The 18,290-nt window shown below is 45.3% G+C and overlaps 1 protein-coding gene across 6 annotated transcripts in view; it reads left to right on the top strand.

Moving 5' to 3' along the window:
* NUP153 (nucleoporin 153) overlaps nucleotides 1-18,290 on the top strand; it is a 159,566-nt gene that overhangs the window by 24,631 nt on the left and 116,645 nt on the right. For 5 of the 6 annotated variants that reach the window (XM_029590715.1, XM_029590718.1, XM_029590717.1 and 2 more), the window contains one exon: nucleotides 12,792-13,017. In XM_029590715.1, the coding sequence (XP_029446575.1) occupies nucleotides 12,792-13,017 (226 nt within the window). Of the gene's footprint in view, nucleotides 1-10,762; nucleotides 10,873-12,791; nucleotides 13,018-18,290 lie in introns of those variants that run through there. The other variant, XM_029590719.1, reaches the window with a different exon arrangement.

Below are 18,290 nucleotides of genomic sequence, written 5' to 3'. Positions count from 1 at the left end.
TGCTGAGCAGTGCATAGCTAGGGGTCTGGATCTGAGCATCAGGCAGTGGTGACTTTTCTGTGACACATCTGATCAGGTATGATGGCACACCAGTTGGGAAACAGTGAATTGTACAGAGACATTATGATGATCTCCATTTTATTTTCCATTTCTTTCCAAATAATTCCTAGTATTCTGTATGCTTTTTTGTTTGTTTGTTTGTTGCTGCACACTAAGCTGAGGATTTCAGTGTACTGTCTACAGTGACTCCTAGATCCTTTTCCTGGGTAATTATTCCTAATGTATAATTCTATGTGTATCACTTTGCACCTGCCCACATTCAATTTCATTTGCTGTTTTCCTAGCATGTAGACAGATGGGCTCAGGACCAGCGGGTTTATGCTCCCCTGCCAGCAAATGGAGACTGAGCAAGCTGACGTCACAGTATATATTGCCCTGCAGTGACCCCAGCCTGCCAGTACTCTCCATCTCCAGCAGATGGTGGACGTGCTTCCCCTATGAGGATTGCTTCGAGCTCTATGGAAGGAGAAATTTGACATTCTATATTCTGGAAAAGAAAGCCCCGCTCTCCTGTGGTGATACCTAAAGGTTCCTCCCTCAGAGGTGTGCCTTCGTCCGGTTGCTGGGTTTGCGTGGACTTATCAGCTGAAAGGCAGCAGGTGCAGCGCAGCGGTGACTGCAGATGCCCTCTCCCCCCACAGCCGGAGATTGCCTTTGTTCTCAGCTGGTAAGCGCTGAGCTCAGTCAAGAGGGGTTTCAGGATTTCCACCAGTCTCCGTACTCGGCGTGCTGTACCGACATTCGTTTCCGCTCTCGTTGGGGTTGGGGAACTGGGCAGCCTGGCGGGTTGAGTGGCCCCGGTCGGCTAGGCCCCTCACTTAGGCTTTTTTCTTACATGCTGCATGGTAGGCTGCAGCGGCATTTTTCGTACTCTGCTGCCCTCTACAGGCTGCCGGTGTGCACAGTGTTTCGGCTCGGTGCACACGACGTGCACTCAGTTTTTGGGCGAACTTGTTACACGCACAAATTATTCACTGTTCACATGCTTAGCTTGGCATACAAGTTGTGCGTGTGCCTTGCCACGCTTTCTTCTGGGCACTTATTTTTTGTATGCATTCCCCTTTTGAGCGCAAGCCATTCACATGCACATTTACTGCCATGATGGTGCCGGTAAGCAAGAAGCCTAAGCGGCTCCATATTTGTGTTGCCTGACATATTAGGACTTCTCGGCCTGATCTGGCTTCTAACCTGTATCGGCGCTGCTCAGACACTTAGGAAGAGTTGTCTTCCTCGGAGTTGCTACGCCTGGCTCGTCCCATTCTGATGATGGGTTGGTCATGACCTTGACTGGGGGGACACCAGATCTTGGTTCTTCCTTCACTGGCTCCTCTGCTAGCGAGGGCAGTTCTGTGGGATCAGCTCCATTTCCTTCTGGGCTTGGTCTGGACCCGGCTGCGTTTTCTTGGGTGGAATTTTTTCAAGGCTTACAAGCCTTTCTTCAGGCGCAGTCCTCCGCTTCCCCCATTTCTATCTGGTTGGACCCTCACCCGGTGGCTCCTCCCTCTTCCGGTCCTATTCTTAAGTGCCGGAGCTCGCCTCGACTCCCTGTAGGTGTTCCCAACAGGAATCTGGATGGCATCGATGATGAGGTTGATCCTGATTTCCTGGAAGATGAGGAAATTCCTCCAGGACTGGAACCGTACCGAACCATGTTGCGGTTCTTTCATAGAAATGAACTGCCGGCCCTGATTTCCCAGACCTTGAAACAGCTATGTCCCTGGTTTGGATGCCATATCAGAACCAAGGAAGAATCCCATTTTGGTTTCCTTATGTAAAGCATCTTGTTTTTTCCCTGTGATGGATGCCATTCAGGAATTGATTGTTCTGGAATGGGACGCCCCAGAGGTAAATTTTAAAAGGGGGTTGGATATTGGAAGGCCTGTAACCCCTGGATCCAGCTGTGAGAGAGCATTTGCATTTTCCCAAAGTGGATGCACTGGTATGTGCCATCTCTAAGTGGACAAATATCCCTGTAGAGGGAGGAACAGCCTTGAAGGATGTACATGATAGAAGGCTTGAGGCTATTCTTAAGCAAACCTTTGAGGCCATGACGATGAACTTACAGATTGCTTTCTGTTGCACCCTAGGGTGAGATCTTGTCTGCTTCTCTTTCAGGAGGTTGATGAGTCTGGAGGGAATTCCAGAGCGGTTATGGAGCCTGCTACTGCCTTTTTAGCAGACACAGACTGATTTGGTCTGTATTTTGGCCAGAGGAGTGGCTTCGGTGATTGTTGCCAGGTTTCAACTCTGGTTGCGAAATTGGTCAGCTGACTCAGCCTCCAAAGCTAATCTTACCAAGATCCCCTCTAAAGGCTCGCTCATTTGGAAGCAAGTTGGAGAAACTGGCCAGTAAGTGGGGATAATCTCCAGTTCCTCGGCTGCCAGAAGATAAGCAGTTACAGCGCCCCTTTGGTATGAAGGGTCGTCTCCAGGGTTCCAGGCGGTTTTGTCCCAGAGAGTCGACCTTTTAGCAGACATGGCCTTTCGGTAGGTCTCAATTCTTTTGTCCCCAACAGCTCAAAGAGAGGAGCGGGCTCCCGTGGCGGACCTTCCTAAGCTTCCCAATGAAGGTTTGCTGACCCACCTTCCGGAACAGGAGATATGGGGATTGTCTTTCTCCCTTTTATTGGAAGTGGGTTGAGATCCAGTGGGTCCTGGAGGTGATGATAGGAGGCCATGCGCTGGAATTTTGCAGTATTCCTTGGGACATGTTCATGGTGTCCCCTTGCTACTCCCCACAGAAGAAGCAGACTGAGTTCATGCTTCAAAGGCTCCTCAGGCTGAGGGCTGTGGTTCCAGTACCCATGTCTAAAGAAAATATGGGGCGATATTCCATTTCATTGTGCCCAAGAAGGAGGGCTCCTTTTGTCCCATCCTGGATCTCAAGACAGTCAACCGTCATTTGAAAGTAACTCATTTTTGCATGGAAACCTTAGGCTCTGTGATATTGACAGTGCAGTCGAGGGAATTTCTGACCACCTTGGATCTGTCTGAGGCTTACCATCCAATTGGAACCCCAACACTTTCTACGATTTGCGATGTTGGGGTGCCATTATCAGTTTCGGGCACTGCCCTATGGTCTAGCCACTCCTCCCAGAACATTTTCCAAGGTATGGTGATAGTAGCGGTGGCCTTGCGAATATATTTGGCCCTGCGTCCATATTTGGACGATTGGTTGATTCGAGCCAAGTCTCAGGAAGAGAGCCACCTGGTGACACACAAGGTGATTTCCTTATTGCAGGAGCTCAGTTGGGTGGTGAACCTGACCAAGAGCAAGAGCCATCCCAGTCATTGGAGTATCTGGGGGTCCAGTTCAACAGTTTTCCTACCGGAAGTTTGGATCCAGAAATTGATGTCTCAAGTGCTTTAGTTGGTGAATACCATATGCCCGGTGTGGTCCTACCTTCAGGTATTCAGCTTGATGGAAGTGGTGCCGTGGGCAAGGGTGCATATATGTCCTCTTCAGCGCTCTGTTATCTCGTTGGAACGCACAGTCTCAGGACAATGCGGTTCAGCTCCACTTGCCGATGGAAATCTGCTCCCACCTCCAGTGGTGATTGCAGGAGGATCATCTGAGAAAGGCAGTTCCCTTGTCCTCTCTGACCTTGTTGGTACTCACGACAGATGCGAGTCTCCATGGTTACGGGCCCTCACTGAAGTTAACGGCTCAAGGGCTTTGGACTGCTGAAGAGTCCCGCTGGAACTTCAGTTGCCTGGAAGCCCAGGTGGTGTTTTAAAACCTCGGACTAAATAAGACTAGTAGAGACCAGCTTTAAGAATCTAATCAGTGAGAAGTTTTAATAAAAGAAATGCGTGGTTTCTTTGGAGCAGCAAGACATACACTCAAACCTGCACAGAGTCCTAACGTGCGTGTATAACATTATATAGGGTTACCTTCAGCCAATCAACAGGTGTCTGCATTTACCCGCCTCTTACCTTATGACCAATCATTACATTTATGCATGTATGTACGTGCCTGGTTACTATGGACAGAAGCCTCTGCGCTCATTCCCAGGAAGATGGATCCAAGTAAGTTTCGTAAGATGCCATCTATGCTGGTTGTTACCCTGGTAGGTTTCGTTTTCATAGTTCTTCACAGTGCTAGTGTCACGTGTGCTGGCTATCAATCTACTAGGTGCAGTTTTGTGCTGGCTATTCTTACAGTGCTATGGCTGGCATGCTTGCAGTTCATCCACAGGCTGTGGGATCAAGCAATTCACGTGATGTCGGACAAGACGACGATGGTGGCATATTCAATTGCCAGGGAGGAACCAAGAGCCAGCAAGTGTCGCGGGAAATAGATTAACCTATGGAATGGGCGGAAAATCATCTACGGATGATTTTGGCCTCTCACATTGAAGGAAAAGACAATATAAGAATGAACTTTCTCAGCAGGGAGAGTCTGGACCCAGAAAGAGTGGGTGGTGTCAGCCAAGGCGTTTCAGCTGATTGTGGATCGCTGGGCCCTTCCGTTCCTAGACCTGCTGGCAACTTCTCAAAATGCAAAGGTTCCTCGCTTCTACAGTCGCAGGAGAGATCCGTGGTCCCTGGGAGTAGACTCTTTCGTACAGGTCTGGCCGGAAGACAGATTGCTTTATGCCTTTTCTCCGTGGCCCTTGCTGGGCAGGATATTTCACAAGATCAAAGGCCACAAGGGGCTAGTACTCCTGGTGGCGCTGGACTGGCCAAAGGCATCTGTGGTATGCGGATTTGTGAAGACTCCTCTTGAAGGACCCTCTTCGTCTTCCGCCGCACATGGATCTGTTACAGTAGGGACCAGTTCTTCATGAGGATCATACTCTGTTCTTTCTTAAAATTTGGCCCTTGAGAGGGCTAGCCTGTTAAAGCGTGGTTATTCCTTTGCGATCATTGCCATCTTACTCCGCGCTCGCAAGTTCTGCACTTCCTTAGCTTATGTGCGGGTCTGGAGAGTTTTTGAGGCCTGGTTTGAGGAGCGGGGTGTTCTTCCTCGTTCAGTTAAAGATCCCTCTCATTCTGGAGTTTTTGCAGGATGGGTTGAATAAAGGATTGGCCTTATTTCCTTGAAGGTTCAGGTTGCAGTTCTTGCCTGTTTCAGAGGCTTGGTGAATGGTATTTCTTTGTTGCCTCATTCTGATGTGGCCCCTTTTTTTGAAGGGAGTGAAGCATCTTAGGTTAATGGTTCCATTGTGGAATCTTAACTTGGTGCTGGATTTTTTTGGCGGGCCCTACGTTCCAACCACTTCGTAGCCTTTCCTTACCAGTTGTTGACCTTGAAGACTGTGTTCCTGGTGGCTATATGTTCAGCGCGTCAAATGCTGAGCTGCAAGCCTTGTCTTTCTAGGAGCTATTCCTTCAGGTGACTCCTGGGGGCGTTACAGCTGTGTACTGTTCCATCCTTCTTCCCCAAGGTAGTCTTGGAATTTCATTTGAATCAGTCTGTATCCTTGCCATCCCTGTATAAGGTCAGGGATGTGGAGGAGTATCGCATCTTGCGCTTCTTGGATGTCAGGAGACTTGTGCTGTATCGGGAGGTCTATGTACCTTTTCACCTGTTTGTTTTCCCGCAGATAAGCAGGTTGAATTAGCTATGACATCTGGGGGTCGTCTCTCTGATCCTCTAGGTGGAGGAGCTCCAAAGAGCACACAGAGTTGAGCTCTGTGTGCCTGCCTGTGCATATCACCACGTGGTTTCCCAGCTTGCCTTAGTCTTGTTCTTCCACCGTGTAGGTAACATGCGGAGCTCTGTATCTCTCAGTGCAACATTGTTTGGAACTTTCTGGTGAACTCCTTGTGGGATTCAAACAAACAGTGAAGATGCCAAGACCCACTGGTTCAAAGCTTGCCGGTGTGGCAAGATCATGTCGAGGACGGACGGACATATACCCTCTGCTATGTTTGCCTGGGGCTAGACCATGACCAGTCCAACTGCAGGGACTGCGGCCGCATGTCCTCGAGAGCACAGAGGCAGAGAGCAGTGAAGATCCAGAGGCTTAAGGAGGCAGCAGTTGCAGAACCTCAGACTGCTCAGTCTTCTCAAGGATCCAGTCAGCCCTCTCCAGAGCCCAGAAGGGAACCCCTGAGAGGTAAGGAAAAGAGGGCATGCTCAGTCGGCCCTTCAGGCGAGGAAAGGGCCCCGCGGAAGTGCGCACTAGCCGCCTTGACACAGGGAGCACAGGAGGAAAAGCGACGCCATAAGTCCAGGCAAGTCGCAGTCGACACACATCGACTCGGCGTATCAACGTGAGGAGAAATGCCAGAGCAATGCATGGGGGTGGAAGCGCGCCCACCATGATAAAAAGTCGAAGCGCCAAAGAGAGTTGGTCGAGAAATCGGCCCACTGAGTACTGGCCATACCGAGGACACCATGCAAAGTCTCCGAGACAAAGGAGGCTGGCAGATCACCGGATCCCACATGCGGCGGAAATGGGCTTGTAACCTACAGCCCAGCAGCCATCCGGCATGGAGCCCCCGACCCAGAATGGGAGGGGCTGTCTGATGTGGAGCTGGTGTCAACTCAGGGCTCGTCTGGGTCCTCTGTCTTTCAGGATCTTTTTAGACCTGTCAGGGGCGTCAAGACGGAGACTAGAAGGAACACAGCAACAGGAACCTCTGGAGATGAGGGACAAGCGGGGCCTGTATGGAAGCAGAGAACCGGTACGTCCAAGAGGCCCAGATTTGGACATACTGATGGCAGCAGTACCTCCCAGAGGGGGGGTGGCCCAAGGGAACCTGCCTCAGGTGAGCAGGGCTCCCTGGCTGCCCAGGCGATCTCACAGATATCCCAGGTGCTCTCTTCATTGGAACAACTCGGAGGTCAGGAAGTGCGTGCTCCTTGTACAACACCGCCCCCGAGAAGAGATGAGGCGGACCGATGGTATACATCTCCCCCACTGGACCAGCCGCAGGAGCCATTCCCATATAACTCGCTGACCTCGTCGCCGGACTCCTCGATAGGGTACCCATCAGTCCCTCCGGAGGAACAGCCTCAACCCATTTCCCCACTGGAGGACCTGTCCTATTCCAAGTTTGTAGAAAAGGTGGGAAGCACTCTTAAAGTGGAGACCAGAAGGTACCGGACCCGAGGGAAGAGGTCCTGGGTATTCTTAAGATCTTTGAGGCACTGGCGGAGCCGATCACATTACCATCCCATGCGGTCTTAGATGAGCTGATGACCAGAGCGTGGCAGCTTCCCTTTTCGGGAGCATCAGCCTCACACAAGGAGGTGTGAGGCTGATGCCTCCTTGTGTGCCATACTGGGTCAGACCAAGGGTCCATCAAGCACAGCATCCTGTTTCCAACCGTGGCCAATCCAGGCCATAAGAAACTGGCAAGTACCCAAAAACTAAGTCTATTCCATGTTACCATTGCTAGTAATAGCAATGGCTATTTTCTAAGTCAACTTAATAGCAGGTAATGGACTTCTCCAAAAACTTATCCAAACCTTTTTTAAACCCAGCTACACTAACTGCACTAACCACATCCTCTGGCAACAAATTCCAGAGTTTAATTGTGCGTTGAGTGAAAATGAACTTTATCTGATTAGTTTTAAATGTACCACATGCTAACTTAATGGAGTGCCCCCTAGTGTTTCTATTATCTGAAAGTGTAAATAACCGATTCACATTTACCCATTCTAGACCTCTCATGATTTTAAACACCTCTATCATATCCCCCCTCAGCCATCTCTTCTCCAAGCTGAACAGCCCTAACCTCTTCAGCTTTTCCTCATAGGGAAGCTGTTCCATCCCCTTTATCATTTTGGTTGCCCTTCTCTGTACCTTCTCCATCGCAACTATATCTTTTTTGAGATGGTGACCAGAATTGTACACAGTACTCAAGGTGCGGTCTCACCATGGAGCGATACAGAGGCATTATGACATTTTCCGTTTTATTCACCATTCCCTTCTTAATAATTCCCAACATTCTGTTTGCTTTTTTGACTGCTGCAGCACACTGAGCCGACGATTTTAAAATATTATCCACTATGATGCCTAGATCTTTTTCCTGTGTGGTAGCTCCTAATATGGAACCTAACATCGTGTAACTTCAGCAAGGATAGACGCAAAGGGACCTTTAGCGCAGATTGAAAAAGACCTGTAGCAGCACTGTGGGGTGGGTATAAATGGGCAGAATGTGGGGGCCAACATCTTCTGTGTTTATGTTCTCATGCAGTTTTGCTACTCTTTACCGCTCTTAAAAGTGGAAAGGTAAATGTATTTTACTGCATTGCCTGGTGACAGCCTCTTTGAAAAGGGGGTTATATAAGTAACATGTCAGAGGATCATCTTCCTGGCTGTTTAGCAATACCAGAATCGTCTTCACCCTAACATTGCATCATACATTTTTGCATACATTTTGTTTATTTTAAAATAATATTTGAACTGGATGCCCTATTTGGTCACTGTACACAATGGGGGAAAAAGAAGTAGGGAACTGGTGTTCTGCGGAACAAACCGGGGGCACCTTGCCTTTTTTTTTTCTCTTATGAAACTAGTAGCTGAATAAAAAATTGAAATCAGGACGTAGTTTTCTAAAATTAGACTAAATGATTTATGTAGTGATGTGCTGTGATTCATGTGCCTGATGTGCTCGTCTGTTTAACTTTTCAGCTGCGCTTGTGCAGGAATGTAAGTGCATTAATTTCCTTGCAACATTTATGTGCCTAAGTTTTTAAAAACCCAGACTGATATCAGGCAGGGAGCAGGAACAGCAAAACTGTTGGGGTTCTTTCCATCTACCACCCTCAAAAGAAAAATCAAAGGCACAAGTACGGTATATATGGTGAGTGCATTTTGTCTTTGGAGAGTATGTGCTAGAGGTAAAGAATTGATGTACCCCATCTTTCCAATCTCAGGGAGAGGATTTGTTTGGTTTTTTTTCTCACCCATATCCTCCTGAACTGAGTGAGGGTCATTTATTGCATTCATTTATGATTTAGTTCACTAGGGGTGGGGCTCTGGGTAATAAAACTATGTAGTTGTATGATTACATACCTGCTGGGGTGAAAAAATGTTTAGAAATTTGGGCAACAGTCAACATGTTTTTGGTAGCCAGGGCGAAAATCTTTTTCCTTGTTACTGTTCATTTTTTGCACTTTTTTCCTTTGTGTTTGCTCATATCTTGTTTTGTTCATGTTGGGAATTTTTTGCTTGATTTCTTTTGTTTGGGTGGTTTTTTTTCCCTTGTCATTTTTAGAATTCTTTTTTTCTCTTGAGGAATTTGTTATTTGGTTTGTTTTTTTTTCTTTTATAGTTCTCCCTCTCTTCAGCTTTCTTCTAGTTGGCCTTTCTTCTGTCTGTTTTTGGTCTGAACCCACTACTGGCACCAAAGTTTAGGTGACTCGCTGACTGGGAATTTTCCCGCTGTTGAATTACTTCCATGTAGAATTTGTTTTAATTTCTGAAAATCTGTCTTGTGGCATGATTCTTTGCTGCTCAAATGCATTTGATGGGAGAGGATATCTAGTTTGCTAAAAAAAAAAAAAAAAATCCTAAAACAAAATATGACCCATTGAGTATTCAGCACAACTTGTATTTTCTGAACCTTGATAAAATGAGGGTTTAAGGGAATGATGATCTTAATGCAAATAGTTTTTGCCCAAAATATCTCATACTATCTGGAACAATCTGTGTAAGCATCATTTGTAATCCACATAAATCTGCTGACTTTTTAGGAAGTCAAATGCTTTGGCAAGTCACTGTATGTGCATTCTGAGCAAGTAGTGACCCCTCTTGCATGCCCTCACCTAGCAGTACGGGAGAAGAATCCGTAGACCATCTTTTTTTTGAGACGTATCTTGTAACATAGACCAGACTGCCCTCACATCTGGCTAGGTGAGCATACTTTGCTGGCTGGTCATGGGCTAGTCCTGCTCCTCAGCTGTCAGACATGCTTGTTTCCTATTTAGCAATGTGTGTGGATTGTGTACTGGTCTTGCTCTGTCAATGAAAAGTCTGCTCCTGTATCTGAGTACAAGGTGCATGCACCCAAGAACTGTCATGGTGTGCTTTTTTATATTAGAATATGCAATTTTTTGTGTTTCAGTGGGTTGGTTTTTTTTTAAGTAATTCATTGTTGACTTATCAAGAGACTTTCACCTAGCTGCACAATATAGGGTTACCAACTTTAAGGAAGTGAAAGTTGTTATTTGTCCAAACTGAATAAGCTTAGAGAAAATGCTCTGATTCTGAAGTAAGCAGCAGTTTGGAATAAAGCATCTGACATCTCTCTGTGTTCACCAACTCTGGGGGAGAACTCATACTGAACAGGACCTATGTCACAGACTGTGACTCCGGAATATTTTACAATTGTAAACAGCATTGCTGGTGTTACGTTTTTTTTAACTGGAAAGTTCGAAGGGAATTCATGTAGCACAGCGCTTCCCAAACATGCCCGGGTTACCCCACAGCCATTCAGGGATTCAGGTTGCAAGAGAGAATTGCAAGGTATGCAGATTTTCTCTCATGCATATTCACAATGGAAATCCTGAAAACCCTACTGACTTCTGGCATGGTTTCAGACCTGCCCCACAGTTTGTGCTTGTAAATAAAGGGTCTGTTTGATCTCTTGCTCCTAAATTTAGCTGGTGGAGGAAGAGCTCTTATATTGCAAAACCTTGGCATGACTTCATACAGTTACGTGACAAACTGGTACCGAATGAATGGTGATCCGTGCCCACTTTCCATTCTGTGCTTCCAAGCTCTTGTGGGAGGAGTCTTGCATTGGACTTGTAAGCCGGAGGCTTCTTTGTGGGTGTCGGCCAGTGGCGCTGCTCATCCTGCCTGTTTGGGCTGAGATTTCTGGACTGAGTTGGGGTGTTGATCGAGGCTGGTAAATGCTGTAAAATCTAGTCTGGTTTTGTTTGGCTTTCATTTCTACCAAGTCCTCTTTTGACTTACCTAGTCTTGAAAGCTGTTCCTCTCTCTGTTGCCTGTTTACAATAAACCTGACAATTGCTATGTAATGGAGTTCAACCTGCTATTTAATTTTACTGTATTATTGGTCTGGGGGGAAGTAGAGCAGTGCTCTGGGTTTAACCTCAAACAGTGTGTAAAGAAAGTGCCTGTGGAGGATAACATGTAGTAGCTCCTGGCTTTTTCACCAACTTGCATCTCTCTTGCGTTCAGCTTCTTAGGGTCTATATTAATAAGGGCTTTTTTCTGTTTGCATTTTTTTAAATTTAATTTTTTATTTTAAAGGTAGATTGCGTTTAAAAACTTAGGAAGGCATGACAGGGATGGCTGGTCTGGAATATTATATTGTAATCCATATTAATAAGCTTGGGGGCACCAGGGCCTGTGGTTTGTGTATTTCTAGAATTTGTATTTTTTTTTCTTTCTCAGTTTTTTTTGTTAAATTTGTGAATGTGCAAAGGACGTCTCAAAAGTCCGATTTTTCTCTATTTTGGCACATTATTTTTGACATGTTGCGATGTTGCTTAAAAATGTTATGCTTTGTTCATGGAAGAGGCATGAGGGGGCACCAGCTAACAGAGAAATTGACTTCCCTCAAAAGAATGAGCAGGAGAGAGACTGTATAATCCTGGGTGAAAGAGGAGAAATGGCAGCCACTGCAAAATATATGGTATCCTGCCACCAGGCCAGAAACGAAACCTGACCCGCGACAAGATGGGCCAGCACCAAAACCTGACACACGTTCCTGTGCTTTCTGAAACATCAGGCCCTACTTGATTTATTATTTTATAACGTTTTCCTCTCTGCTTACCCCTTCGTTAATTGTTCTGTATATTACTTTGGGGAGACACATATAAAATTGCCATGCCTTGTAGAAATGGGCAAAGAAGGTTCAGGCTTCATTTTCAGCCCACTGTGGGAAATTTCATATTTCCCGCAGTTCGGGCCTTTGAAATTCGGGGGACCCGAAAACTGAATTTTCCTGAAATTTTGGGAAAATTTGGTTCGGGTTTTCGGGTTCCCTGAACCAGGATGAATTAGGCAATTCCGCCCTAAACGATTGCACATCCCTAATGCTTTGTGCATTTACTCTTGCAGTGTGTGCGTGTCATAAAATGCCCAGAGTCCCAGTCCATGGCGTTTGTAACATCAACAGGGCCAGATTTGTTTTAAGGCTTTTCCCCGTTTTGATGCTGTGGTAAAAGCTGTGCCTAAATCACACTCGATGCCATTCGTGGGTTTTCTTTCTGTTGCTTGGGTTTTTAGACAGCATGTTTTCCAGTTGCTGCTGTGGGGGGGGGGGGGACTCCAGGCTAGCTTGGGATGCAGGCTGCCTGGGTAGTTTCATATAAGGGTCAGAGGGCTGCAGATGACGTGGAACAAGCACAGCTCGAGAGTCTGTGTTGTGATTTTTGTTGGTGCAGAAACTCTTATCAGCTCCCCAATGGCTCTCGAGATGAAGGATTTTTGGCATATGGTTCACACACAGTATCCAGAGGCTGCCGTTGCACCTTTTTATTAGGAAGTATTTTCTGAGACCGATCTTGTTCGAAGTTGGGAGCAAGCATTGAAAAGCAGTAGTGGTGTGCAGAGGTTGTTGTGCTGCTGTGTCAAGTGTGTGTGTGTTTTTTTGGGTTTTTTTTTCTTTACTTGACTCATAGAACCTTTTTCAGGCTGTCTGCCACAAGGATCTCTTTTGCTAAGAGGGCCTCAGGTCTGTGTATGTGTGCGGAGGGGGAATACAGAGATCCTGTCCCCCTCCTATTTCGCATGTTACGGACTTGTGCGATTTGTAAATCACTGTCTGAGATACTGTCTCTCACTGTCTCACAACAGGGCCTCATTAGCCGTGTTACGGACACGGTGAAGAGCATCGTTCCTGGGTGGCTGCAGAAGTACTTCAACAAAAGCGAAGATGGGTGTGTGGAGGTGAGAGAGACAAGGGGAGCTGCAGAGGAGAACAGGGAGGATGATCTCCGCCATGCTCACACCGCTGACGGGGAGCCTGCTCCTCTCCATGACGGCAGGGTCACACCGGAGGCAGTGCCTGACTACGTGGCAGGTGAGTGGTGCACTGAGAATTTCAACATTTGCCAGCCATAGTTTGAGAGGGTGAGGAGGATTTTTTTTGTATTATTTTTAAGCTATCCCTTCCTTGGTCTTTGGGATATATGCAATTCTGGTGTTGCTGTATGTTCTTCGATTGCTCAGTGGAAAACAAAGTACCTGCTTATAAGTTACTTATCGTGAGCTGGTAGCCAGGCTCAGTAAGAAGTATTCATACTTTGATTGGAAAATAAACCATATTTGATTTTATATTTTTTATTCCTGTTTTGTGGTTTTATTTTCAATGTATTGTATGTTGCCTTTGATTATTGATTTTTATTTGATTTGTTCGCCGCCTTGTTCAGTCTGTGTAGACTGGGATGATGGTTATAAAAGTGTTTTAAATAAAATAAATAGGTCAGGGCTGGTGTAAAATCTTGTCAGACTGACCTCTCCAATTGAGAGGCAGGTAAGCACTGCTTACAGAATCTGCTGATTCCAGGACATGGGAGAGAGAGAGGTACAGCTGAATGTGCCATGAGGTGCAGAGGGAAGAGAATGTGATGATGCCGGGGATGGAGGAAGAAGGAAGGAAAGAGATGGTGATAATGATGCCAGGGGTGGGGGAGAAAGAATGGGAGAGAAGGTTGAAAATGCCAGAGGAGAGGAAGAGAAGGTGATAATGCTTGAAAGAGAATGGGGAAGAGAAAATGAAGATGCTGAAGGTGGTGATGTACCACGATAAAGTGAAATTTATGCCGGCTGTGCCACAACACACAATATGTTGGAAACCATTGGCTTAAAGAGTACAGAACTGACATTTTTTTGTATTGGATTCCCATCTGTTCATATTGGTTTAGAAATTGCTGTCAAAATTTAAAATTTAAAATACAGCTGTACAGGAATGCAAAGAATGTTGCATGCAAGTTTCTATTAAGCAACAGGATGTTTTTAGATACATGTGGTTCAAATTTTGCTAATGATGCAAAAATATTCAAAGTGGTTACACACTCTGGGGCTGCTGTAATAAACCATACTGATCCTACCGTGGGTTTTAACTGCTGTCTTAGCATGGGTTTTTCAGCGTTAATCTTACCCCATTATGTAATAGGGGTTTTAGTGCTGGAAAAACCTGCACTATAAAATTAAGAACATAAGAAATTGCCATGCTGGATCAGACCAAGGGTCCATCAAGCCCAGCATCCTGTTTCCAACAGAGGCCAAACCAGGCCACAAGAACCTGGCAATTACCCAAACACTAAGAAGATCCCATGCTACTGATGCAATTAATAGCAGTGGCTATTCCCCAAGTAAACTTGATTAATAGCTCTTAATGGACTTCTCCTCCAAGAACTTAGCCAAACCTTTTTTGAACCCAGCTACACTAACTGCACTAACCACTTCCTCTGGCAACAAATTCCAGAGCTTTATTGTGCGTTGAGTTAAAAAGAATTTTCTCTGATTAGTCTTAAATGTGCTACTTGCTAACTTCATAGAATGCCCCCTAGTCTTTCTATTATTCGAAAGTGTAAATAACAGAGTCACATCTACTCGTTCAAGACCTCTCATGACCTTAAAGACCTCTATCATATCCCCCCTCAGCCGTCTCTTCTCCAAGCTGAACAGCCCTAACTTCTTCAGCCTTTCCTCATAGGGGAGCTGTTCCATTCCCTTTATCATTTTGGTTGCCCTTCTCTGTACCTTCTCTATCGCAACTATCTTTTTTGAGATGCGACGGCCAGAATTGTACACAGTATTCAAGGTGTGGTCTCACCATGGAGCGATATAGAGGCATTATGATATTTTCCATGTTATTAAACATTCCCTTCCTAATAATTCCTAACATTCTGTTTGCTTTTTTGACTGCTGCAGCACACTGAGCTGACGATTTTAAAGTATTATCCACTATGATGCCTAGATCTTTTTCCTGGGAGGTAGTTCCTAATATGGAACCTAACATCGTGTAACTACAGCAAGGGTTGTTTTTCCCTATATGCAACACCTTGTACTTGTCCACATTAAATTTAATCTGCCATTTGGATGCCCAATCTTCCAGTCTTGCAAGGTCCTCCTGTAATTTATCACAGTCCGCTTGTGATTTAACTACTCTGAATAATTTTGTATCATCCGCAAATTTGATAACCTCACTCGTCGTATTCCTTTCCAGATCATTTATATATATATTGAAAAGCACTGGTCCAAGTACAGATCCCTGAGGCACTCCACTGTTTACCCTTTTCCACTGAGAAAATTGACCATTTAATCCTACTCTGTTTCCTGTCTTTTAACCAGTTTGTAATCCACGAAAGGACATCGCCTCCTATCCCATGACTTTTTAGTTTTTGTAGAAGCCTCTCATGAGGGACTTTGTCAGACGCCTTTTGTAAATCCAAATACACTACATCTACCGGTTCACCTTTATCCACATGTTTATTAACCCCTTCAAAAAAATGAAGCAGATTTGTTAGGCAAGACTTCCCTTGGGTAAATCCATGTTGATTATGTTCCATTAACCATGTCTTTCTATATGCTCTACGATTTTGATCTTGAGAACAGTTTCCACTATATTTCCCAGCACTGAAGTCAGGCTCATTGGGCTGTAGTTACCCGGATCGCCCCTGGAGCCTTTTTTAAATATTGGGGTTACATTGGCTACCCTCCAGTCTTCAGGTACAATGGATGATTTTAATGATAGGTTACAAATTTTAACTAATAGATCAGAAATTTAATTTTTGAGTTCCTTCAGTACCCTAGGATGCATACCATCCAGTTCAGGTGATTTGCTACTCTTTAGTTTGTCAATCTGGCCCACTACATTTTCCAGGTTCACAGAGATTTCATACAGTTCGTCTGACTCTCATCACCCCTGAAAACCATCTCCGGAACTGGTATCTCCCCAACATCCTCATTAGTAAACACGGAAGCAAAGAATTCATTTAGTCTTTCTGCAATGGCCTTATCTTCCCTAAGAGCCCCTTTAAACCCTCGGTCATCTAATGGTCCAACCGTCTCCCTCACAGGTTTCTTGCTTCGGATATATTTTAAAAAGTTTTTATTATGAGTTTTTGCCTCTATGGCCAACTTCATTTCAAATTCTCTCTTCGCCTGTCTTATCAATGTTTTACACGTAACTTCACAATGCTTATGTTTTATCCTATTTTCTTCAGATGGATCCTTCTTCCAATTTTTGAAGGATGTTTTTTTTGGCTAAAATAGCCTCTTTCACCTCACCTTTTAACCATGATGGTAATCGTTTTGCCTTTTTTCCACCTTTGTTAATGTGTGGAATATATATGGACTACACCTCGAGGATTGTTTTTTTAAACAATGTCCAAGCCTGTTGAACACTTTTAACCTTTGCAGCTACACCTTTCAAATTTTTTCTAACTATTTTCCTCATTTTATCAAAGTTTCCCTTTTGAAAGTTTAGTGTTAGAGCTGCAGATTTACTTGTTGTCCCTCTGCCAGTTATTAGTTTAAATTTGATTATGTTATGATCACTGTTGCCAAGTGGCCCCACCATCGTTACCTCTCTCTCACCAAATCCTGCGTTCCACTAAGAATTAAATCTAAAATAGCTCCCTCTCTTGTTGGTTCCTGAACCAATTGCTCCAAGAAGCAATCATGTATTACATCCAGGAACTTTGTCTCTACCAAGTTCTGATGTTACATTTACCCAGTCAATATTGGGGTAATTGAAATCTCCCATTATTATTGCACTGCCAAATTGGTTTGCTTCCCTGATTTCTCTTAGCATTTCATCATCTGTCTGACCATTTTGTCCAGGTGGACGGTAGTATACTCCTATCACTATACTCTTACCCAACACACAGGGGAATTCTACCCATATAGATTCTACTGAGCATTTAGTCTCTTGTATGATCTTTATCCTGTTGGACTCTATACCCTCCCAGACATAAAGTGCCACACCCACCAAGTTGATCCTCCCTATCATTGCGATATAATTTGTACCCTGATATAGCACACTCCCATTGGTTATCCTCCTTCCACCAAGTCTCTGTGATGCCAGTTATGTCAATCTCATCATTTGCTGCTATACACTCTAACTCTCCCATCTTACTTCTTAGACTTCTGGCATTGGCATACAGACATTTCAAAGTGTGTTTTAACAACCTGTTTTTCAGTTGTTTGGGATAATTCGGAACTCATTAGCTTCGGTGATTTTTTACATATAGGCATATAGACTATGTTTGCTTTTATTGGAACCTCTCTGTTGGGATGCCCTAACTCTCCTGTTTCATTAGGGACTGTCTGCTTTCCCCCTTGTTCTAGTTTAAAAGCTGCTCTATCTCCTTTTTGAAAGTTAGTGCCAGCAGCTTGGTTCCACTCTGGTTAAGGTGGAGCCCATCCTTTCGGAAACGTTTCCCCAGTTCCTTACAAAGCTGAATCTCTCTTCCCTGCACCATCGTCTCATCCATGCATTGAAACTCTGGAGCTCTGCCTGCCTCTGGGGACCTGCACATGGAACAGGAAGCATTTCAGAGAATGCCACCCTGGAGGTTCTGGATTTCAGCTTCCTACCTAAAATCCTAAATTTGGCTTCCAGAACCTCTCTCCCACATTTTCCTATGTCGTTGGTGCCCACATGTACCAAGACAGCCGGCTCCTCCCCAGCACTGTCTATAATCATATCTAGGTGATGCGTGAGGTCTGCCACCTTCGCACCAGGCAGGCAAGTTACCAGACGGTCCTCACGTCCACCAGCCACCCTGCTATTTACATTCTAATAATCGAATCACCAACTATGATGGCCGGCCTAACCCTTCCCTCATGGGCAGTAGCCCTGGGAGACTTGTTCTCAGTGCGAGAGGACAGTACCATCACCTGGAGAACAGGTCCTTGCTACAGGATCACTTTCTGCTACAGCAGGGTGATATTCTACTGGGAGACCTTTCTGATCCAAGGCAGCACTGGGGCTACCAGACTGGATTTGGGACTTGGCTACTATGTCCCTGAAAGTCTCATCAGTGTACCTCTCTGTCTCCCTCAGCTCCTCCAAGTCTGCTGCTCTAGCCTCCAGAGATCGGACTCGTTCCCTGAGAGCCAGGAGCTCTTTGCACCGAGTGCACACATACAATCTCTCACCGGTGGGTAAAAAATCATACATGTGACACTCAGTGTAAAAGACTGGAAAGCCCTCCTCTTGCTGCTGGACTGCTGCCTTCATCTTAGTTTTATTGAGTTCCTAGTTAAGTTTAGGATACTAAGGGAGTTGGAATGAGAGTAGTTTAAATTTACAGGTGAATTTACTAATTAATCAGCTAGTGT

Source organism: Rhinatrema bivittatum, chromosome 2 (assembly GCF_901001135.1).
Source record: "Rhinatrema bivittatum chromosome 2, aRhiBiv1.1, whole genome shotgun sequence".
NCBI classification, from domain to species: domain Eukaryota; kingdom Metazoa; phylum Chordata; class Amphibia; order Gymnophiona; family Rhinatrematidae; genus Rhinatrema; species Rhinatrema bivittatum.
Note: the sequence above shows the minus strand (reverse complement) of the source record. Positions and strands in the feature narration are given on the sequence as shown.